The sequence below is a fragment of the Corylus avellana genome, chromosome ca7, assembly GCF_901000735.1.
Source record: "Corylus avellana chromosome ca7, CavTom2PMs-1.0".
Lineage (NCBI taxonomy): Eukaryota > Viridiplantae > Streptophyta > Magnoliopsida > Fagales > Betulaceae > Corylus > Corylus avellana.
This window is the reverse complement of record NC_081547.1, coordinates 8,718,553-8,742,724: the sequence shown is the minus strand read 5'-3', so window position 1 is coordinate 8,742,724 and position 24,172 is coordinate 8,718,553. Positions and strand designations below refer to the sequence as shown.

The window sequence follows — 24,172 nt, the reverse complement described above, 5'->3', positions numbered from 1 at the left end:
ATCTTCAGACAAAAGGCCTACCATATTTATTGGAAGCATCATGGGAACCTCGATATTTGCATTTTACCATGTACGGATTAATGTCTCAACCAGAATGAACAAGTCTTAGAGAGAGAGAAGCTCTCACCCTTTTTCCACTGGGAAATCTTTTAAAAGGCACTTTCAAACGATAAACTTGATGCAGTATAAAATCCCACTTTCAGACCTTCTCCAAACACACTATAATGGAGAGAGGGTAGCAAGTGAACGAATTGATCGTACCTGGGCTGGAGGGGCCGCTTCCTACCTATTTGCAGACTGTATAATTTCCTGACTTTTCTCTAGTAGGGCATGAGTTTGGGGAGTAAACGAAATCGTGCTCCTGCCTAGAAAATCGGGGAGGTAATTTGAGTTTTGTCACAGTTGTCTATGTCTCAAATCTCAATATTCGCTCATACTTTCTATGCGGCCAAACGCGCATAATTCCTTACTAAATGGACGAAAATTTAACGGAGCAGGCCCTCGGAGACCACACTGTATCTTTCTCCAAGTCTCGAACTTTGCATTCTTCTGCACTGATACAGAATGCCAAATGTAAAACTAAAAAAAAAAAAAAAACCCATGTGCATGCTTATAAAACAGAGCGATGTTTTCTAAATGGCTCATTTGTGTTTAGGAAAAGACTTGACCCATTTGAGTGTTGGGGGGTTTTGATCACACATGGCCTACACCCCTTTGCCTTCTGACTCTGGTGTATTTGAGCTTATTGTAGTTCCAACTGCAAAGGTATACATTTTCTTTTTGGGTTCTTTGCTTTCTGGGTTTTGATTATTCTTATGATTGTGGTTTTGGTTTTTAATTGTGGGATTTTTTCTGATATTTTGTTGACTTTTGCTTTTTCTGGGTTTTGACAATTACTTGTTATTTGAGCTCAATCTAGTTCCGAGTATTATCTTTTACACTGTTTTGGGTATTTTGCTTTCTGGGTTTTGATTTTTAGCAGCTTCTGATTATGGGCTATGCATATAATTGTGTGGCCTTTATCGAATTCGCTCAAACTTATTGCTTTCAAGGTTTTGACTGTTCGACTTTAGGATGTGGTTTTTACCTATAATTGTTGGGGGTTTCTTTTTTACTTCTGCTCTGGTGCCTTCGATTATTAGAAGCTTTTCAATGTCGGTTTTGCTTTCAATAGTGTCATCATGGGAATTGTTTAGACTATTTGGTATTGTGTTTATGTTGATCATGAGGATATAAATTTATTGGATTGCCATAAATTGATCTTTGTTTTCTGGGGTAGCTTGCATTTTGAGATGCTATAATTTGGTTGATATTAATCCGGGAGGAGAGTGAGTTCTCAGTTAATTACTTTTTGATAGATTTTGACATTTTGTAGAACATAGTATTCAATAATAACCTCAAGGTTCTCCACCAATTTTTCTTTTTTGTAGGTATTGTATAGTTTCAGTGCGGTATCAAGTTGCGCAATGTTACAGATACTCAGGTTGGTTAAAATATTATCCTCTCTTGCCTTTGGAAGAAATTGCTGCATGTAGTTCCTCTGTACTCATAATTGCTTTTCTGGCGCATGGAAACCTTATTGAACTATTTTAGCTTATGCTCAGTCCACGCACTCTGGACTGGCTGTTGTAACCCAGAAGACAGTATTGGCAACTTGGCATTACTTGCGAATACTATTTAATAAAAGAACTCAAAAACATGGGGAAAGGAATCTTTTTTCTTTATTTGTTTTCTATTGATAATTTTCTAAATTTCCCTTTTTATTTTAAGGAAAAAGTTGGGGTGGGTTGCAGGGATGAGGCAGATTGGTACAAATCTTGAGTAGAACTTACCCTTGAAAATTGGCTTGTAAGAAGAGGGTGTCCAATAGCTTATATACACATAATTAAGATTAGACTTAACCAATGTCGGATACAAGAATCGCAATATACCACCACACACCGCAGCCAACATCCACGGCAGTTCACTTTATCAACACTGATTCGATGATAGCCATTTTTCTTTTGATGGCTCCACTCATCTGTTAATATTTAATGATTTACTATACTCATACATAGTACTAAGATATTTTAATCCGGTTTGTGGGTCACCTTCTACGTGACTTGACTACAAAGTCGCAACCCATTCGATTTCATACTAAACTGGATCTCGATCCCATACTTGACGGGGAATCTGGCTCTGATACAAAATGATATAAACATTAAGTAAAACTCACCTTAAAAAACGGTTTGCGAGAGGAGGGTACTTAAGAGCGTATATACATATAGTTAAGATTAGAACCCATGTGAGACACAAAGATCATAATACAGATAGGGCTTAAAAATTTGAGAGGTGAAGACAAAGGGTAGGTTGTTATGCTTGACATAAATTGGTCAATGGGTACTTATCTACAGAATGATATACATGCTGGCATTGATCATCCTGCTTTTGCAGGTTTTTTGACCAAATCAACCTGATTAAGCTGCCTTGTTACCTGGTCCTTCACTCTGAATCCTTTTATTTAATGAAGAGGTCTCTGAAAACTTTTTATTAGTTAAAATAAAACCTGTATGTTTGATTAATAAATCGTATCTTACCTCTGCTTTTTGTGTCCCTTATGCTAATGAATGAAGGTTTGTTGTTATCAGATAAGTTAATTGGTGGTTTTCCTTAGAGCCCTTTTTGCCATAGATTTTAGTCACTGCTTCACGAATTCATATGATCATATAAATAAAAATCATCGCAGTTGACGTGATTATTTAGAGGTAGGTATCATGAACTTTAAGAATGAGTCCTAGCTTGACTTTTACCATGAAGTGTTACATTGAACTTTTGTCTAGACTGTAGTCGCGACGATATGGCATTTTCAATTCCAATTTACACAACTTAACAAACTTCATATTTTTGGAGTATTGTGAGAGCATAAGCTATTCTAAGTTTTCAATCCTTAGTTTCAGACTTTATTATTTATTCATGCTCAAGTTACTGGGTTTACACCCTTAATTCTTCTGTCACTAGACTTCATTGCTGCGTCCTGTTTTATGCTTATAATATTAAAAATATGAAACTGTAGGGGCATTGCTTCATATTGTTCCGTTTAAAGTAAAATGTTTTGATGGGAAGCTTTTACGTCATGAGTGATTGTTGGGAGTACATTTCCGGGGGATGATTTCTATACACCCATGTCCATACAGGTTGCATATTACCTGATAGAGGAACAACGGGGATGTACAAGAGCACCAGATGGCTACGTTTCTTTTGTTGGCCTCCTTGCAGATCCATGGTATTTTGGTACTGTGTATTTACGGTTCTTTTCAATTCTTGTAATGTTTTCTTGTCTTCTCTCTAATTGAGAAAAATTCATTACTGGTAGTACTTGTTTTCTGTTTTGTATAAGATATTCCTAGCAATTATCTCTTACTTTAGCCTTTTCAGCTACTCTTCTAATGTTCATATTCTGTTATCATTATGGTAGCTTTTAAGAACATAATCGGGCATATGTCATAGTCATTACCTTTTAGTTTCTGTTGCAATGAGCATTCTTTTGTTTATAAAAGCAAGCATAACTGGAAGTAACATATGGAATAAACCAAAAGGACAACAAAATAAAGATGATGCAGTAAGGACTTTCTCTGATTCTACCCTGACCAGCTTAGATGATGTAAATTGAGAAATAAAGATGATGCATTTAGGACATAATTGGGCATATGTATTATCATTAGATACTTGGTATAAATATGATTCATAATTATCATACTTATCATAGATGATATTATTCATTATTATCACACTTTCTTTTGCCCCCTCCTCTCTCTCTGTCTCTCTTTCCTTTCATAGCTTCTTCTCTCTTTCTCTCCCCTTATCTTCTTCTTCCCCCCTATTTCCCGTTCTCTCTTCCTTCTTTTACTTACTTTGTGGTTTTGTTGTTATGTTGCATCAATTTTGGTATCAGAGTCTTTTGTGATTGTTTCCTATCAACATTTGTGTGATCCAACACACCCAACCTAGCCACACACTTGCACCACTTGTTTTTGTCAACCACACAAAGCCACATCACTGAAACCCAGTGTCCAACCGCACCTAGCCACAGTGCACCTTGTCACACGGCAGCCCACACCCCTTCATCCACCGCAGAAAGCACTGCACGGTATAACTTCAGCTTTCTATTCACCCTATCCCTACTGATCCGTATGCCTAGAATTTGTTTTGCAGCCCCCCAATCCTTAGCAAAGTCCTTGGACAGCTTTGCCTTGAGATTTGAAATCTCCTCCATGCTTGAATCTGCTACAAGCATATCATGATTATCATCTACATACAGGAGCAATATGAGATAAGAGATGTCAAGCTTTTTGAAGTAACATCAATGATCAGCATGACCTGTGCAAGCCCTCATTTCACATAAATCCATCAGTTATGACTAGAAAACCCTCATTGGACATAAATCCATCAGGTAGGTTAGTCATAACATACATTCCATAGCTAATAATGATGTAGTGAACAGTTGAATTGGGATAGTGTTTTGCACTAAGGGCCATTTCCGTTTGCTGAGAATTTCAAAACTCAAGAGTTTAAACTCATCAGAATTGGAAATCCCTGAATTTGACAGTTTTTTTTTTTTTTTTAGCATGTCCGCACAAGGGGAGGAGGATGAAGATTCGAACTAGTGACCTTTGCTTAATGAGGTGTGGTCTCCAGCCAATTTAGCTACCCTTTGGAGACTTGACAGTGTTCTACGGATATATTTAGAATTTGAGTAGAAACGGTTTTTTAGACATCAATATATTTGAAAATACAAACTTTCATTGTTTAAAATATCGTATACATATTCATTTAGTACATACAGAATTAATACTTTGACCATTATGGGCACTATTTTAATGACAAAAATGCCCTTGAACATTGATAAATGTACGGTTGTGTGAAATATAATAATTTTCCTTTCTAAAATGGCTCTATGCAGTTACTTTTTTCACTGAAAATATGAATTTAAGTTGCATTATAAATTATTGTAAAGACCGTTATGCAAGACTTGACATTTCCTACCTTAGGGAATTAGAATTCTCGTTTTTTATGGGAATTGAAATGTTAATGGAAATTGTAATTTTTGTGAATTTTTTTAAATGAACAACCAAATTTTCACGAATTCCCTGAAATTAACAATTCTCATCCTAAGTTCTTGGGTCACAAAAATACGCTAAAAGTGAAGAGGGACTCAGTTCATACATTTCTTTTCCCTCTACCTTGTGTGTTTTGGCACTGCTTTTGTCCTTATTTTCTCCTCAAATTCCCACCCAAAGGTCATTTAAATTCATTAACATATCTTAGATCTTTTCTGTCTCTCTATTGTGTTTCTGGTATTCCAATTTTTTATCATTTCTTCGGAACCGTTGGTAGGCAGTTGATCTCTCTGTATCCATGAAAATTCCTTGATAAATTCAAAATGTCTCTTTGTAACATTATTTGCAGAACTTTGTCCATTGTACTGGCTTACGCTGTGCCTCATTAAAAGCCCGATGCATCTGGCTAAAGAATTAGTTCCTTTTAGCACATGTGTTAAGAAATGAAGGGATTTTTCAAAAGGATGGCGGCCCATATCCATACACTTTACACAAATGTGCATATGCTTTAGTTACAAGTTCATTTTCTCCAGTCTGGTTGGTATAGAAACTGATATGCATCTTAACTTTCATATCTAGGACATATAGACCCTTGTCTGAATTGATGATCTGTGCAGCTGCTGATGATGTCCGCTTTTTTTCCTAAATAATACTACTTTTGCGAATTCACGAACGTGCATATGCTTTATTGTCAGTTTGGATGTCAACCGCCCAGAAAAAAAGGTTGGATGTTAACCTTTTATAGTCACTTTCTTATTCCTCAGAAACATATTATATGCAGGTTTTAATTCCATTTAGATACATTAAGGAGCTATATGTGCTGCAGTAGGATCGTCTAGAGTGAGGGTTTTTCCTAAATAGCAAGTACCACAAATTTATTGCCACTGGGATGCTCTCAAAACAACATTTTTAACGTGTTGATGTATAAATTAGCTATAACCTGGATGTTCCTTTGGACAAGTACATTAAAAGCACGCTTGCATTCTTGCAAAACTAAGCAGTTGTGTGGAGAAGAGTCTTTAATTCAATAAACCATGTAGTGAGCTAGGAATGAGAGGTGAGAAATGTGCCCTGCAGCTTGTAGATAGCAGTGGAGCTACTAAATTGACTACGTTAGATTTGTAAGAAAATGATTGTCAATTGGTGTTTTAGAAGGAAGATCTTAGCAACGATAGTTGATGATATTGAAAAAGATTGGAGGGTTGAATAAGCGTTCACAAGGATCTAAGAAAAGGATTAAGATTTAAGTTGCAGAATTAAACTCGGAGGGCAAGTGACTAGGCAAAATTTTCATTGATAACAAGGGTGTCGATACATTGTTCGTATTTAAGGCATCAACTATGGTGTATATCTTTACACCTAATGGATATGTCAAAAATTGAAGGAATTTTTGTCTGCTGTGTCTTGAATTGGACTCTAATTTGATCTACTCACTTGAATATTCTGGTGAACTATATAAATCTGCCTTGACTTGTTCATGACATTATTGACGACACTAATGAAATGTTTAGAGGAACATCGACTGGTGTAAAGACAAGTGGTAGAGAGGGATGAGTTCTAGTTTAATTGTGTCCAGACCAAGGATTATTATCATGAGCCATATTCTTTTGCACAGGTTATGGTTAGATCAATAGTTTATACAGGCATTAGATACTTTGGCATATGCTGTTTGTAGATCATTTGATGTCCATAAATGAGGCTAGATTAGAGTAAATGTAAATTGTATGTGCTGATGGTGCATTTAAATCCAATGGGTTCAGTATATATTATAAGTTGGACACTTGAACCAAGATTGATGATCATATGGAATACAACTCTAGATACAAAATTATATATATAGAAATATACATGATGAAGTACTTCAGTGAAACCCACATTACTATTCTTGGGTCAATGAAAACTAGGATAGGTAGATTAGGGAAATGTCCCTTTAATATAAGGGTTCGTACCTTTGAGTAAGATGAGAGACAAGAAGCATATCTGGAGTTATATCTTGATTTGCGAATCTTTCTTTTCTCAGCTAAATTTTTATCATTTCATTTTATGATGGTTAAATCATTTCACTTTTCAATCATGTGGGTATCCAAGTAATTTATTAGCATACTTCGGGTTGACTTATGCTGGTCTGGATGGTCAGTCAAGTCGAAACTCTGGTGGGCTGAGCAAAGGTTACTTTTTTCTGAGCTGAGATCAGGGTGAGATAAAACCCTGGAAAGTGTTGAACTTAATTTTGAGAGACATCTTGAGATGATTTTAGCAAAACAAAGTATTAGAGTATTATGTGGAGAGGATGTTGCTATCGCATGATGTTGGATCGGACATTTGAGCATCTCATCTAAAAATCAATTGATGGCCAATGAAGCGTTTTTTATGGCATTTAAAATCGCAACTCGCAAAGCATGTTCTAAAAGTTGTGCATATGAGCAGAGCGGCACTATTGCACCTCAACAATTTCTCCCTTGACGTGACGCTTCCGCGACTCGAACTCATGATCCTGACATTAATACCATTTGTTGGATCGAGCCCTTGATCATCTCATCTAAAGAGCAATTGGTGGAGCTTACCAGGTGTGCTGGTGGGGAATAGTTCCAATGCCTAAGTCAATCAATGTTTTACACAGAGAAAGCAAAGAAATTATTTTGAGAGTAATTAACCAGATACCTGGCAGGAGCTTCCTTTTTATAGGCATTAGGTAGAGATTATAGTCAAGTACGGCCCCTGAATTCTCGACCCCTACATTACCGAGGAGTCCAGTGCGAATAATGCTGAAATCGTGCATAGTGGATCGTGGGATTGTGGGATCTTGGGGTCCTGTTGAAGTCTTGGTCACGTTCTTTTTAGAACGTGGTTAAGCGCTCTTAGCTCGGCCACGTTCACTCAGCATGTGGCTTGGCGCTTTAGATGATTGGATTTCTGTTGTACCCTCACGGGCTTGTATCTCTTTTAATATGGGCCTTTTCTTCATGGGCTTGCACAATAACTTAGTTTGAGGGCCCTTTATTGGTATTTTGGCTGATCCATTACCCAACACATGAGATATGATGGACGAGGGTCTACAGGTTTCTATGTAGTCAAAGATTATATGCTGCTTAATCTTACAAACATGAAATAGGAATGCATTACCATTTTAAATTTAGAATGCATTTCTCATGCGCCTGCAGTTTTGATCATGAGACAAGAAATCGTCCTCTGAATGCCATTTTTGTATTCATCTTTTTCAGATTATCTCACTATGGAGGAGAATGCTCATGAAGAAGAAGATTTTATCAGTGAAAATGGAACGTGTTATTGGTAGAGAAGGGGCATGAGTATCCATCTTGTCAACTAAAAAACTCTTACAGGTCTCTCCCTCCATCTACTGGGTTATGACACAGCATGCGCCAGGCAAGGTTAGATAATTAGTATTCAATGTAATCTTCTTCCCTGTTCTGACTTTTAAAGCTAGAGTGTTGGTGGAACTTTTATGAATTTTGATGAAACACATGACTCAACTGATTTTGTGACCCTATCTACTTTTATTGTCACCTCATCTTGCAGGTTTTCATAATTGGACCGGTTCTGCAGGTAAGAAGGGCTGAAGCCCCATTATAAGAAAATGTGGATGGGGCCTTTTGTGCATGATTTTGACAGAATTATGAACATGGAAAATCTTTTCTTGCTGTACAAAAACGATGGTTCGCCAATTCATTTGACCCATCAACTCGAATCTAATCCCATTGCTAAACAAATCAGGTTACAAGTCCGAACTCAATGAAAAATGCTACACTTTTCAAAACAATATTTCAAAATTTGCACTCCAAATGATGTCTCACAGTTTTACGAGATGGTGACACATTTTTCAAAATAATATATTATATGGGATAGGATTGTAACACATGATTTAGAGAGCAAGTTTTTAGAAACTTTTTTTTTTTAAAAAAAAAGAAATGTAACCTTCCTCGAACCCAGAAGGGAATCGACAGTATCCGATGCTAGTTTTGTCTGCACTATAACTCTAGTGATGTGGTCACGTGGGTCTGCTGCCTGGTGCACGTGCGGGTCAGCATCATATTCTGGGACGCCAGCTTGGGAATTCTAGGATTATGTATATATATATATATATATATTAATTTTTTTTTTTTTTTTGGGTCGGATTCTAGAATTTATACTAGTTACTAGAAAATGAGAGGCTCAATACTGCCCCCCATTCCATGGGCCTTTGGCCCTATATGAGTGGCAGGCTAAGGCCATTGAATGTGACAAACTTAAGTACATGCATTTACATGAAAACCTAGCTGCCACCCAAGTGATAGAGATGGATTTCGTGGACCGCGACAAGTCGTCGACGGTGGTGGCCACTGGTCACATCTGTTCTGTGCCGACATGCCGTTTGACATCTCTACTAGGAGCCTGGAGCCGCACACAGCCAATGAAAGGGTTGTCAAAGAGCGAATAGTAGAGCTGGCAATGGGCCATGTTTTTGTAGGATAATACCGACAACTTGGCCATCCTGAATTTAATGTGGTTATTTGGGTACTCAATGCTGCTCCATGGATCACCGAGCCTGCACGAATTGAAACGATCGACTTCATTTTATGTGAAGCGTCTAGATTTTCTTTTGTCGTATTTAACGCTGTATATTATGTCACGTCATTTAAAAGTTTAGAATATATATATATATATATATATATATATATATTTTGCATCTGAATGAACAAAATTGGGTGTTGACTATTTTCCTCAATAACCACTTGTTTCACAGAATGCAAAAAGAAAAAAAGGGTGTCAATACATTTAAAAATGTTATCATATTATAAAAAAAGATTTTCAGGATCTACTCTAATATCTCTACATACAGATGAGATTATTACAAAATGTTTTTCTAGTGGCAGTATAAATAAATAAATAAAAGAAGAAGAAGAGAAAAATCCATGGCAACATCTGCATTGTAGAGGATAATGTTTAATCCGATGGTCCCAGTTCGAGTTCCACCAATCTCATTTCCCATGTGGGAGAATGCTATCTCATCAGTTGATCCGCCAATAGTGGAGGGCCACATGTGCACAGGAGCGTCGACTTCACGTGTCCGCCGTAATAATAGAAGAGGGGAGCCGTACGTGGGGCCCTAGGTTTGTTGCGTTTTAGCCCCCTTTAGGGACCACAAGCGGCTGCTCATGAGCCGAGCCGTGAGGAATTTGCTTACGTTGTGTAGAAAGCCCGAAATAACGCGGGAGGGGACATTGAGATTTCGACATTCTAGAGAGATAGAGAAAGTAATGGACCACTTCATCACCGCAACGGCCCGAGAGTGGGGCCCACCAGATAATAAATTTTTTAGGAGTTTTTGGATAAATAATAGGGGAGGAGAAGGAAATAAATTGACAAGTGTTTGTTTAGATATTTATCGAGGTTATAAAAATTATTAAAAAAATAGAGTATAGAAAAATTCATTGAACTTGGTAAAATCTTGAATAAAATTCAAATAATAATAATAATAATAATAGAGGGAATTTAGATGAAAAAGGAAGCTACGCGAAGTTCATGATAAAGGGAGGAGAAAATTTTATTTCTTATATTTTTATTTTTTTTCTTTCTCCAAATTCCTTTATCTTAAATAGGCAAATGTTGAATTCACAGTATAGAATAGAGTAATACTACATATACTCTCACTTTCTCACAGTCATTTGGCTAAAGTAGGAACTTATTCGACTTCCTCAAATTCTTAATATATGTTGTTATAGGCAATTATGTTATTTACAAGTGATTAAATATATATATATATATATATATACATTGCAACAAGGGAAAAATGTCCTAGGACTCCAAATAACACATAGAAGAAGGTAAATAAATAAAAACTTCCAAACCATGGCGACTATCGCCAAATTAATTAAAGCAATAAAGAAATTGTTAAATAAAGTAAAGATGAAATGACATAAAACAAAATAGAAATGCTCCTTAGATGAGTTACAAAGTCACTTTCCTTAAGAAATTATTTTTTCCCCCCAATTCTGATATTCGTATGCAAAGAATTACAACAAATATTGGTCTAGATACAATGAAGCGCTATATATATGGTGTTTTAAAACTTGTTTGTGGACTATTTATAGTGTTTTTTTTTCTTTTTTTTTTTTCTTTTTTTTTTTAAGGAAAATCATTCTTATCTCATTAATAGAGGAATCCAGAGCATTAAAACTCTTACAATCACAGAACATAACGTTCTAAAATATCCTAGCCAAATTAAGCTAAAAGATCAAAGTCGTAACTAAAAGATTACACATCAAAGACGCCAAACATCCACTAACCTATAACTAATCTTCAATTGGAATAACAGATCTACGCTAGGCAGACACAAACTAATGCATAGGTAGCTCTTGTTCCTCGACCCTGGGATCAAAAGGACCCCATGCCGACACACATCCTCCTGAACCTGAAAGCCAGGGTATCGTTCACATCCACAATCCCAGGGGTCTGGACCAAAATAACAAGCGAAGAGATCAAAAGAGAGGACATGGCCTTATTACAAGCAGCAAGAAAAACAAGAAAAATACAGGAAAAATCAAAGCAATACAACTAAAAATTTAAAAATAAGAGCACACTAGGTGGATGACAGCAGCCGGAAAAAAAGCCGATCGCGTGCTTGTCGGAAACCGATGCGTAGATGGCGTTGGAAGCACATCGCGGTGGGGACGCGTGGAAAGACTCAGCAGACGACAGTAAATGGCAAAGCTGGCGCGGAGGAGATCGGCGGCGCACTCAGAGAAATTGGGGGGAAGTTTGAGTGAATCCCTCATGAGCGGCACCCACAAAGTGTGCCCAAACAAACACCTAGCAAGAAAAAATAAACAAGCAAACAAAGAACAACAACAGGAAAAAGAAAGCGAAATCCAAAAACAAACACAAAAAAGAAAAGAAACACAGATATGAAAAGAGAGGGAGGGAAGGAAAATGGGGAAGAGAGGGGGGAACAGATCAAGGAAAGAGAGGGGGAAAGAGAAGAGGGGGGGAGGGGGAGAAACCCCTCTCCCTCAGCTGTGCGACACTTCCTTAAGCTCTGCTAGGGTTTTTTTTTTGGGTGTTCAAATAAATTAAAGAATTTTATAGTGTTAAGATAATAGCTATTTATGTCTATTCACTAACAGACATTTGATTTTTTTTTTTTTTTTCTCTCTAGACCTAGAGAGGAAAAACCAGACCTGTGGGGAGGAGGATCCTCCTCCTTTCCCCTCCCCCTACTACCCTCTTCTTTCCTTCTCCTCCCCTTCTTGTTTTTTTCCTTTCCTTTTTCAGATTTTTTTTTTTTTTTTGGTTTTTCCGACTAGTTCAGTTGCTCCGGTCATTCCTTTACTTATGCCACGTTGCCTCCGTCTGCCCTCCACCATACTACGCCGCCCTTCGCCTCCCTCGCCTCAGCTGTTGTAATTGTTTATTGATTTTTTTTTTTTTTTTTTTTAAAGGGTTTGACTTCTCCTTAAATCTACTTTCATGAACAATCTTTGGGGTGATAGTTTTTGTCCTGTCCTTTGGGTCGAGGAGGATTAGTTTCGGTGTAAGGGTTTTGCTCTTATATATGGCCGAGAAAATAAAAGTTGGAATATGGTCTACCTATATATTAGATTGAGTCTACCTGAAGCAAATCTATTCTATAACTAAAGTTTTGACTTAGGTTAGCGGATGTTGAAGTCATACATAAAACTTGATTGCAAGATTTTATATTTGTCTCTATGACGTTGTAACTTCATAGCCTTGGTTATGATTTATTAGAGCTTTGTGCTCTCTGATGTAAGAGCTTTATGCTCTTGATCTTTTTTTAATGAATGAATATGAAAGATTCCTCTAAAGAAAAACGGCTTAGTAAAAAAAAAAAAAAAAAATACACTTGATTTCGAAATTAAAAAAAAAAAAAAAAAACTGTTATTTTAACAGCAATAAACTATTGTTTTAACAATTATTAAAATATGACTAGTAGATCTTAACAGATACTTAGTTTTGACATTTATATTAAATATTATTAACGAATATTTAATTATAATTGTTAGATTGTAATTATTAGTAATTGTGATGTAGATAGGAGTGCTGGAGTGCTCTGGACTACACGAAGAAGACCCGAACAGATGTGAGTGTGGGGGCACCCAGAAGAATCAAGACTAGATCACAAATGCGCAAGAAAGCAGAAGCCCGTCCGGACGAGGAGAGCATCCGCCCGAATGCCTGTGATCCCGAGAGCTTTGTCTAAAGCTCGTTTGCCTCAAGTCCGAATGAGGCTCAACCCAAGAGTTCTCGTCTGGAGCTCGTCTGCAATCTCGTCCAGACGGAGTCCAATCCGAGAGTCCTCGTCTGGGGTTCGTCTACCGCAAGTCCGGACGCCTATGTTATTTTCTACAATTTTACTGCTTTTTCGCTTGCCCGGCTAAATGGCCCTATATCTCGTCCAGACGACCAGCGTAGCTATAGTTTAAACCAACTTTAAATCTATTTCCTTCTAGGTTTAGGACTCTTAGGGACTATAAATACATGCTTATAACTGTGAGAACGTAGCTTTTGATTATTATATGGTTTTCTTCAATAAGAATACTCAGAGTTTAGTTTCTTTTGTTTTATTTCCTTAAACCTTAGATAGCATCTATTGTTTTAAGAACATTTATTTGATTTGTTGATAGTCTCACAATCACAAGAGTATTTATCCCTTCTACTTGCTGTTAATTCTTGTCCATCACAATCCTAAGCTGCATCAAATTGTCACTTAATCTCAACCTATAAATCAAACTTAATTTTATATTACAATTGACTTTACTAATGGTACAGCATATTGAACCGTTAGATCTAGCTTAGAAGTATTCTATGATCCAGATCAATCTACCAGATCATATGATCTTAATCGTCCAAAAATAAATGGTCATGATTTGACTGCTCCGATGTTCCGTGCTAAGTGCCAAGTCCAGCATCAAGGCGCCACTAGCACCCTACTACCCACTGCCATGATCTCATTATAACGTTTTTTGAAAGGGCTTGTGTTCAAGACATTAATTCTGCCTTGCATTTCTAAAACTTATAAAATTGCCTCATTCTTTTAATTTCCAAGTCCAGCATCAAGGTGCCACTAGCACCCTACAACCCATTGCCACGATCTTATTATAACGTTTTTTGAAAGAGCTTGTGTTCAAGACATTACTTCTGCCTTGCATTTCTAAAACTTATAAAATTGCCTCATTCTCTTAATTTTTCCTCTAAATTTCTCAAGAGCACAATAACACCAAAACTCGTACATACATCGGCAACTTTTTCCTAATTTTTAATTTTTAAGCTGGTATTTATTATTATTATTATTATTAGAATTAAGCTCTAAGCCTATTTTTATAGAAAGAATAATTTTAGAAGGGGGAAAAGCCATGAGAGTTCTTATTTTAAAACCAACTTCTAATTGTTTAGACTTCGAAAGATAGGACTGACATTTAGGAACTTGGACTCAAGTTCTGAGAAGTCGGTTGGTCTAATATTTGTAGCTAAGATATATATATATTTGAAACGTAGGTAAATGATATTTCTTACCCCTTCTACATATATACATGTGTTATGCTATACTTGGATATATAAAGGTTATGATTCTATCCAAGTTATGAAAATATTTTCATGTTATGATTTAGTTTATACATGCTATAAAATGGTTTATGTTGTTTATATGTTAACATGTGTTATGTTAAAGTTTAAAAATGATATGATGTTATTTATATACACATGGTACTCATATGTTTCTAAGAGAAAGAAATGAATTATTTTTAAGAAGAGAAAATATCCATCTCTCATATTGCCTCCAAATTGTAAGATAAAAGTTTAAAAAAGAGAAAGAAAATGATGGGCATATGAAGATGCGGTCGACATTTATATACATATTTGATCTAAGAGATTAGAGAAGGCATAACATGGTACTAGAGTTGGGATGGAGTGCAACCGCCATAAAGTAATTCACCACCATATTTGTCAAGCTGAGTGCACCTAAAGTTAATTAGCTAGTCAAAGGGCATATCCTTGGCCGCATATGATGCCATGATCTAGAAGGAAGATCACACAAACATAGCATGCATGCAGGGTGTAACGGTATGCATAAGCCATAGTAAGAGAATAATAAAGGAAATTCTTAAGAGATGTTATGAAGAAGGAATTTTAAGTTTGTTTCCTTATATAGTCAATGAAATATTTTTCAAGTACATTTTCAAAAGGAAGTTTTTTTTTTTTTTTTTTTACCTATAGTATAACATGGGCAAGAGATTTTATGAAGAAATTGATTAGGAATTTCTTTTTTGATGTTGAAGTCATTGTTTTCAAAGATGGTTTTTCGAAGAATAGTTTAATAATCTTTTATGCTAAATTATGTTTCAAGGAAAAAATTTTAAAGAAAAGATTTTTACCAAACCACTTTTAAATTGTTTGGGAATATTAGTTAGTGAGATTTTTCGCTAATTCGTTTTGTTTTCATGTTTTCAAGACAGGATGAAATGTAGAAGGAGGCCGGATGAAACTTAGATGGGGGATATCATTTCATGTCATGCTATGTTTTAAGATTGACCTATTTTCAATAAGTGCCTAAGGGAATAAGAGAGAAAAATTTCCACTCTTTTATCATTCCATGTTTAGACCTTTAAATTTTCGAATTTGTCTTTAGTAAAAGCTTTTAAGCTCATGCATTTAATGTATTGTTTAGTGCTCTATTGTTCATATTTATGACCTTTACACCTTTGAGGCAACTAAGTTAACAAACCTAACTCTATAATGATACAAATTTTGAGTAAAACTAGTTATCGTTAAAATCAGCTTGGGAGGAGAGGCTTGAGCTTATATATACATGATTATAATTGCACTTAAGTTGTGTAGAATGCTTAGAACTGTAACATATGATGCAAAGACAAACAACAAGTAAGTAACAATTTTTCTTAAAAACTTTGAGTCTATCAACAATTCAAGGACAAAACATAAAACATACTTAAACTCTAAGCTTTCTTATTGAAAACTGAATAATTATCACAAAGCTACCTTCTTGGGTCTATAAAACATGTATTTATAGGCTCCAAATTCCTAACCCTAGTAGTAATAGTAAATAAGTCGGTTTAACAAAATTGCGCTACTCGTTTGCACGTAACATATACTAGTTTGAACACGGTGGGATAAAACTAAAGAAAATATAACTTTTATTTCTTGTTTGCAAGCTCGTTCGGACGGGCTAGCGAACGAAGGCATATGTGACTCCCCTAAAATGCTTAGTTTGCAAGCTCGTTCAGATGGGCTAGCGAATGAGGGCTTTAGTGACTTCTTTCTGAATAGCTGGTTTTGACCCAGTAAATATTGGAATTAGCAAAACCTCTTGAAACATGACTTTGTAGATATTTGAATTAGCTTTCAAATGCCACCAAACCTGCTCCAATCCGATGTCCGAAATTAGAGATATGACCTTTTTAGTAAAACCAGTCAAATGTGAATTCCACCTTATGTCAAGATACCATCACTCTCCACAATCGACGCTCACAACAGCCCATTCTATTGACACTAAACTGATGGTAGTCCTTTCTTTTTTAGCGGCACTATTCATCTATCTATATTCAATGACTTAATATGGTGTTCATACATTGTATTAAGGCATTTTAATCTAGCCTATTGGTTGACTCCTCCATGCATACTCAACCACAAAGCCACAAGCCAATTGATCCTATACTCGACGAATTGTGTCTGATCCCATATTTAACGTGGTAGTTAATATTAATACCAAATGATACCAACATTGGGTCAAAATAACATTTGAAAATTGGCTTGGAATGGTATGGCGCCCAAGAACATATATACATACACATGCATGGTTAAGATTTTTTATTTTTTATTTTTTTATGTAGTTAAGATTAATGCACTTAAGCCATATGAGATGCTTAGAATCATAACATAGAGGATTGTGGGTGCTATAGAATCGTATACTCTTAATACTGTTTAAAGGAAAACTTTTTCCCCTCTATATTACCAGATGACTCCAAAACCCATAATTAATATTCGGGATAAATGTAAAATTGGTCCCTGTGGTTAGTCTAATTTACAAATCTCTTCTTGTGGTTTAAAAAATAATTTATAGATCTCTAGGGTAGGCCAAAATAATATTTTACTCCCTGAACTCATTTTCCATTAAATGACTTAACAGAAACTATTAAATTGCCACATCATACCCAATTTATTTATGCTTTTAAAAAATTACAAACAAGCTTTTTCACATCATTTTGAGGCTCCAACACACATTTCATGTCAAATTAAATAATCCTAATCCCTCTATATCTCTTGTGCCGCCGTCATCTTCGTCTTCCCCAACAATTTTTGCCGTCATCTTCATCTGTTTTTGTTAAGACTTACATCCACACATGAATATTCCTACAAACACAAGCACCATCTTACACATGCACATGCACTAAGGGACAAAGCAAGCCCACAAAAGATAAAAAAATAAAAAATAAAAAATTGCATATCTAAAAAAAGAGATTAATTTTTAAAAGATGAACCTATGGTTTGCTTTTTAAAGCCACCATCTTTCAATATCTATTTAACACAAACCAGAAAGCACTTGCCATAGAACAAAAACAAAAAAATTAGACACAGAGAGGGAGAGATTGTTTCCATAGAAAGCATTGCCAAAAAACGCAGATGCCCAAATCTCAGACGTAGATGAAGACGACGGCAATAATCATTGGGGAAGATGAAGACGACGGAGGCACAGTGGATATAGAGGAATTAGATTTATTTAATTTGACGTGGAATATGTGTTGGAGCTTCAAAATGACGTGGAAAAGCTTATTTGTCATTTTTTAAAAACATAAATAAAAAAGAACACGTGCCTTATTTTTATTGGATGTGATGTGGCAATGTAATGGTTTCTATTAAATCATTTAATGGAAAATGAGTTCAGGGAATAAAATGTTATTTTGGCTTACTCTAGAGACTTATAAATTATTTTTTAAACCACATGGAGTGATTTGTAAATTAGGCCAACCACAAGGACCAATTTTGCATTTATCCCTTAATATTCAATCAAACCCAAGATAGAGCTTGCCGCTTCCTACAATTAATGTGTTTAGAAGCATTCTCGAAATCTCCCATTTTTTAATTTTTTCCATCTTACATGCATATTAAAATTGAAAAAGACCCTTTCTAGGCTATATTCCAATTTGACAGGCCGTAATTGACAACTTGATTTAAACTTTACAGGAATAGGGTCAAATTTGGTGACAAATGGCCCATCGCTAGTCAACCTACCAAGGGAATTTTTGATGAATCCCCTCTCCTAAACAAGTTGTCTCTAGCACAACCAGTTTGTTCACATTATTTGGTTTTTCATTTCTTCTTGAACATTTTACTTCTCCATTCTTTCTGTCTTTTAGTTTTTTTATCAATTTTGCCAGCAAAGAAACGAAAAAGAAAAACAAAAAGAAGGGGTTCAAGCCTCTTACTTCAAGGTAATTGAAAGCCACTTATAATCTGTAGTTATTTTCTCTCTGTATTGCTCTCTCTCTCTCTGGGGCTTTTCAATGATCTCTCTCAAGAAATCTAAGTTTTACTTTTTATATATCCTCATCTGCCAAGCAGGTGAAGAAAAACATGAGAGTTGACAATAAGAGATGTTAAACAACTGCCATGGGAACCCATTCACTGAGGTGTAATCATGGGGCGCATGTGGGTAGGTCTCAGAACCCAGCTGATGCCTTTCTCTCTCTCTCTCTCTCACAGTATATATAATAAAGTTAAGAAAGGAAAAAATGAAAAACAATGGTTTCGAAGAGACAAAATTCTTTTAGCAACTTGCTAGCTTTCGCTATCTTCTTCTCTGGCCTGGCAATATCTTTTATGCTTAAACCTCCCACTACCAGTCTAATGTTCAAAACAGCGATCCTGAATAATCATGCCTGCAGATCCTGTTCAAGTTTTTCATGTTTTCTATGTTATAATTGTTTTGTTTTTTTTAATGTTATTGTTGTGGTAAAATGTAGGATCTCACTGTCATCCACAATTAATGGTTCATATTTAATCTACCTAGCTTAGCTATATTGTAGTTGAGGAAGCTTAAGCATTTATTGGGTCCGTTATATTATATATATAGAACGTACGTTACACATGTACAAACTGACGTTACATTGTTTTTGTACGTTTCTTGGATGGGTGACTTTTTCCACACAAACAATATAACATACCGACAAAAGATGTCTAAAACTTGGAAAAGTTCACTTATTTCTTCAAATTTTCACCCTCTTTAATTACTTTACCACTCCATTTCGATTGCGTCACTATCCCACCAACAAAAAGATCAAAAAAAACTTAATAAGATAAAAATACTTCTATAATTTTCTTTTTTTCTAAAAAACATAAAAACTGAAAACTATATTTTTTCTAGAAAGGTCGAGGCTGGAACAGGCCATTGCTCCCTATTCCAGCCTTTTCTTTTCTTTCGATTTTTACTTTTATTTTATTAATAGTATTTTTGTTATTGAAAGATATGGATAATTTTTGATATTTTGATGAGAACATTAACAATTTAGTTTGGAAAAATATTAACAATTAAATCATAATTTGAAGAGAGTATGTGAATTTTTTCTTTACTCGTTTAATTTATATCATAATACAAAAAGTAACATCTTTATTAATTAAGACCCCCAGTCGGATTTCATGTGTTTATATAATTCAATGAAGCTTTAAACCCATGATATCGATGGACTGTTAACAAAAAAAAAAAAAAAAAAAAACCGGAGATCGATCTTTTCGATGGGAAGAGAGTTGTACCATGTATATATATGTTCACCAAGTGAAAGTAGTACTGTAGTAGAAAGTGAGGCAGTAAAGGTTATGATTAAAACTATGATTAAAGGAAATCCTTTTAGGAAGAAAGTGGTACTGTTAAAAGATGCTTTCATTTCATTCTCACTGCAGTTTTGCTGAAACTTTACAGTGCGCATGGAAGAGAATAAGCTACAAAAGATGGTCAGAGCTTTCCCCCCACTAAAACAATACATTAATCAATATATATTAAACAATTTAACTACATACCATTTAAAAATCCTTCTCTGAAATCTCATGCTCCCCATCTGCAAAAATATACTCTTACACCCCCACCAAACTGACCAAAAAGCCTTATCTTTTTCAAACCCCATTATACTTCTTTCAACTGTTTCAAACTATATTTTATTGGGCTTCTCCTTTTCTCACACCATTCATCTTCAAACCTCTGTAACCAACATTTGTTGCACTATAAAATTTGACGTTTTCTTCTTCCCATGATCTCTATATAAGCATTCCAATTAACATACCACTGTACATCAATACTACTTCTAGCTTCTCCATGGCAGCTCAAGGTAAAATTAATCTTCCTTCTTTTTCTTTATTGGGATGCTTTTATTTTTTATTTTTTATCTTTTTTTGTGTGAGTTCTTGATGATGAAGCCGTTTCTTTGGGATTGTCTCTGCTAGCTATAACGGTTGACGTTTGCACTTGTTTTTCTGTTCCTCTGATCACAGTTTTCATGGTATCGGATTAGTTCGAATTCCAACAGCTGAATCTGGAAATATTGGTATGTCATATTTTTATTCTTTACAAATTAATTAATTAATTTCTCCTTATAGCAATGATGTTTGACTTGTAGGTTTTTTCTTGATTTATCTTATAACATTCATGTCTTCCTCAATGTGGATTTTTTTGCAGGTGTTGGAAAGACAAGCGCTTTTCATCATCATCTTATAATATTTTGGAGATTTGTCATATATATAATCTGACACTTTTTTAAGAATGGACGGTTTGGGTTGGGATGATGGCTCACAAGTACTTGTAACAAACGCAGCATCCATGTGGAGTAATAATCATCAGCAACATGTTGAAGAAACCTTTGTTTTACATCCAATCGGGGAGCTGCAAGAGCCTCAAACATCTCAATTCTGTCCTTCCACTTTGATCAATAGGCCTTCCAATATCATCAACCCTTTGAGCAGTTTCATGTCTGATTTCAGCCTCGCAAAACAATCACAAACTGGCAAGGCTCCGGCAACAACATGCTCTCTTGAGTCTCTGGATTGCCTGCTGTCGGCTGCCAATAGCAAATCAGACACGTCGGTGGAAGATGACAGAATTTCCATGATTTTCTCCGACTGCAGAAACTTATGGAACTTCGGTTCTGGCGGCAGTACTGCTGCAGTTTCGTCAGGGGAATCCGAGAATACTGCTCCCAATTATGTGAGAAACAAAGACATGAACTGCAAAGTGAGTGAGCTGGACGAGGCAGTGTCTCAAACATCCTCGGATCTTTATGTCAACAACCATGGAAAGTTTCAAATCATATCTGAGAATCCGCCAAAACCGAAGAAACCCAGATCGGAGAAGAGTCCGAGGACATCCAACATCAACTTCCAACAGACAAATTCATCGGTGTCCTCTTCCATGGAGGAGCCTGATCCAGAGGCCATTGCACAGATGAAGGAGATGATTTATCGGGCCGCGGCTTTTAGGCCGGTGAACTTAGGCCTGGAGGTGGTGGAGAAGCCGAGGAGGAAGAATGTGAGAATATCAATGGATCCTCAAACTGTGGCAGCAAGGCAAAGGAGGGAGAGGATTAGTGAGAGAATTAGGGTTTTGCAGAGGCTGGTCCCCGGTGGGAGCAAGATGGACACTGCATCAATGCTTGATGAGGCTGCAAACTACCTCAAGTTTCTCAGGTCACAAGTCAAAGCACTAGAAAATCTAGGCCACAAACTTGACTCAATCAATTGTCCCTCTACTGACTTTGCTTTTTCTTTCAACCCCTCGTTTCCCATGCAAATCCATTTACCACTCCAAAACCCTAACCATATCCACCATTCAACCGGTTGATCACAATGTTATTTAGTAGACTGTTGTACGACTAGGATAACGTGGCAGTAAAAATTAACTTTGGAAAATCAACAAGAGCTTTGTAACAAAAAAAAAAAAATCAATGACTGATTTTTACTGCCACGTTGTCTCATTAATATGACAATTGTATGAAAGTTAACTAAATATCATTTATGTGAAAAAAAAAAAAAAAAAACTAAACTAAACTAAACCCAGACCAGACCCAAAAAAGAAAAAAGAAAAAAAAAATGGCCAATAGCTAGGACTATCAAATCCCTTAAAATGCATTAAGAAGCTTTAACCAAAGACCCCTAATCATGTTCATCATCATTTCAGCACCAATGATTAAAATCCAAATCCCCTTTTCTAGCTAAAAGCACTGAAGATCTAATCCATGACCCCTGTGATATAGAGTTCAAAACTCTTAATGGCTTCTTCTTCTCTCTCTCTCTTTTCCAATTTTTTTTTTTTTTTTTTTTTTTTTTGTTTTTTTCAAGTTATGTAATATCATCATGTATGAGACCCACCACCACCCAAAGAGAGTTGTTTGGCTACGCCATTTTAAGTAGTAGTTTTGCTGCTTCCAGTATTATTATGTTTTGTTCTTTGAGCCAGGGAAGATGCATGATTGTAGTGGAAGTGATCACATTATAAGGCTGGGCATATTTGAGTTATTCATCATGACCCTTTTCTGCGCAGAAAGGCTTAGCAATTATAACACTTATGATTAAGATGAAGGGCAAGAAAGTGATTCTCACTTTGTTATTATATAATTGCTTAATTATGTGATCTATGCAGTTAAATCTCACTTTCTTGTTCATCTTTATGGTTTTTTATTACGTAATTATTTGTTAGCTAACCAATGCAAGAGACATTCTCTTAAAACTTGTGAGCCCCAGCAGTGGTCCTGTCTCCTTGATTCAACCCAAAGCGTGCCCTTGAAAATCACCCCCAACCTCATTGCTCAGCACGTGTTTATGCTTCTTTTTTGGCAGGCGGCATAAAATTCTTCTCCCCATTTAAAAACTCCAAAATCCATGGCTTATGCAACTAATCATATTATAATAAAGATGAACATGATATTAATTTTTAGTTAGTCTTGTTAATAAGATCAAGCATGTTGCAATTTTTTCAACGGTTCAAATTCATTCGAGAGGCATATATATATATATATATATATGCATTTTATAATTAAGATTGTTTATGGTGACGACAAACACCCAAATGGTGATCATGTTGGAGTCATAGGCTTTAATGCATATGTTGTCTTGTTTGGCATGGTCTTTAAGGTTTGGGAAAAAAGTTGGTTTTGATTGGATGAAAGAGGTTATTGTGGTTGGAATTGTTTGCTAAATTTAGACTTTCTGTTGCCAAAAACAAGCCAGATCTCCCGGTTGGCTTTTTCTTCTTGTATTTCTAATTCAACAAAAGCTAGCTCTCAAGATAAAGATAACCAGTTTGCGTGTGTGTATGTATATATATCTTTACACATTCATAATTTGTAGGCTTTTTGACTTTGTCATACAGTTGCGATGTATGTAGAGCTGTTGTTCTGCTGAGGACAGCTACATGCATGTAGCTCAATTAAAGGACAAGTCATCTTCTTAACTGTACAGATCTCCAGGTGTCTTTTTTTGATTGCTTACAGCTAGCAGCAACTGTCCTCAAGTCGCTTGTATATATGCATTGCTCTTCAATTTTTTTTTTTTTTTTTTGTTTTGAACTTCACTTTCTTCCAAACTGTACAAAGGTTTTGAAATAATTGCAATTTAATGTTATTCTTATCGTTAGGATTTTGTATTAATTATCAAATCGCTAATAAGTGAAATATCTCTTATATTCATGTATTCTCTTAAAACCTTTTTTGAACAAAAATGGATGGTAAGTTAGGTGACCCACGCCGGGCTGTCGCGGGTCATCTAATATTCAACGCTCCTTTTTTTTTTTTTTTAATTTTTTATTCTTTTTTAATTTTATTTTATTTAAAAATAAAATAAAAGCATAGTATCTTAATCATTTTGGCGGCCTCTATTAGGATTTAGTTGAAAATTTTAGTAGCTGATATTTAAAAATCCAACATTGAGAGTAATGATAATTGTAAGTTTTTTATTTGTCGGTTTTTTTAACCTTCTTTGATAGAGGCAAAGTATAGGGGAAGACGTTACATTTTACGACCCATTAATTGGACGAGCCCAGCCCACTCGATCAAAGACCTACCTTCATTCTT

The 24,172-nt window shown here is 35.7% G+C and overlaps 1 protein-coding gene and 1 long non-coding RNA gene across 6 annotated transcripts; both read left to right on the top strand.

Moving 5' to 3' along the window:
- Nucleotides 1-83: 83 nt before the first annotated feature.
- Nucleotides 84-9,137, top strand: LOC132187766 (uncharacterized). Of its 5 annotated transcripts, none has more exons than XR_009440851.1 (6): nt 84-381; nt 1,431-1,483; nt 3,174-3,270; nt 4,604-4,661; nt 8,318-8,485; nt 8,634-9,137. It is a non-coding gene; the product is annotated as an uncharacterized LOC132187766 (long non-coding RNA). The 5 variants fall into 5 exon arrangements; XR_009440849.1 differs by having other exon boundaries at nt 3,174-3,262; nt 8,634-9,136; XR_009440852.1 differs by lacking the exon at nt 4,604-4,661 and having other exon boundaries at nt 3,174-3,262; nt 8,318-8,506.
- Nucleotides 9,138-20,229: 11,092 nt separating this feature from the next.
- Nucleotides 20,230-22,009, top strand: LOC132188424 (transcription factor bHLH87). The gene is made up of 3 exons (XM_059602869.1): nt 20,230-20,440; nt 20,604-20,656; nt 20,788-22,009. Exon 3 carries the CDS (start codon nt 20,872-20,874, stop codon nt 21,943-21,945), a length of 1,074 nt encoding a protein of 357 aa, XP_059458852.1. The 5' UTR covers nt 20,230-20,440; nt 20,604-20,656; nt 20,788-20,871; the 3' UTR covers nt 21,946-22,009.
- Nucleotides 22,010-24,172: the final 2,163 nt, after the last annotated feature.

Coding starts and splice junctions, on each gene's coding strand:
- LOC132188424 (XM_059602869.1), top strand. CDS start 20,872: ATGGACGGTTTGGGTTGGGATGATGGCTCACAAGTACTTGTAACAAAC.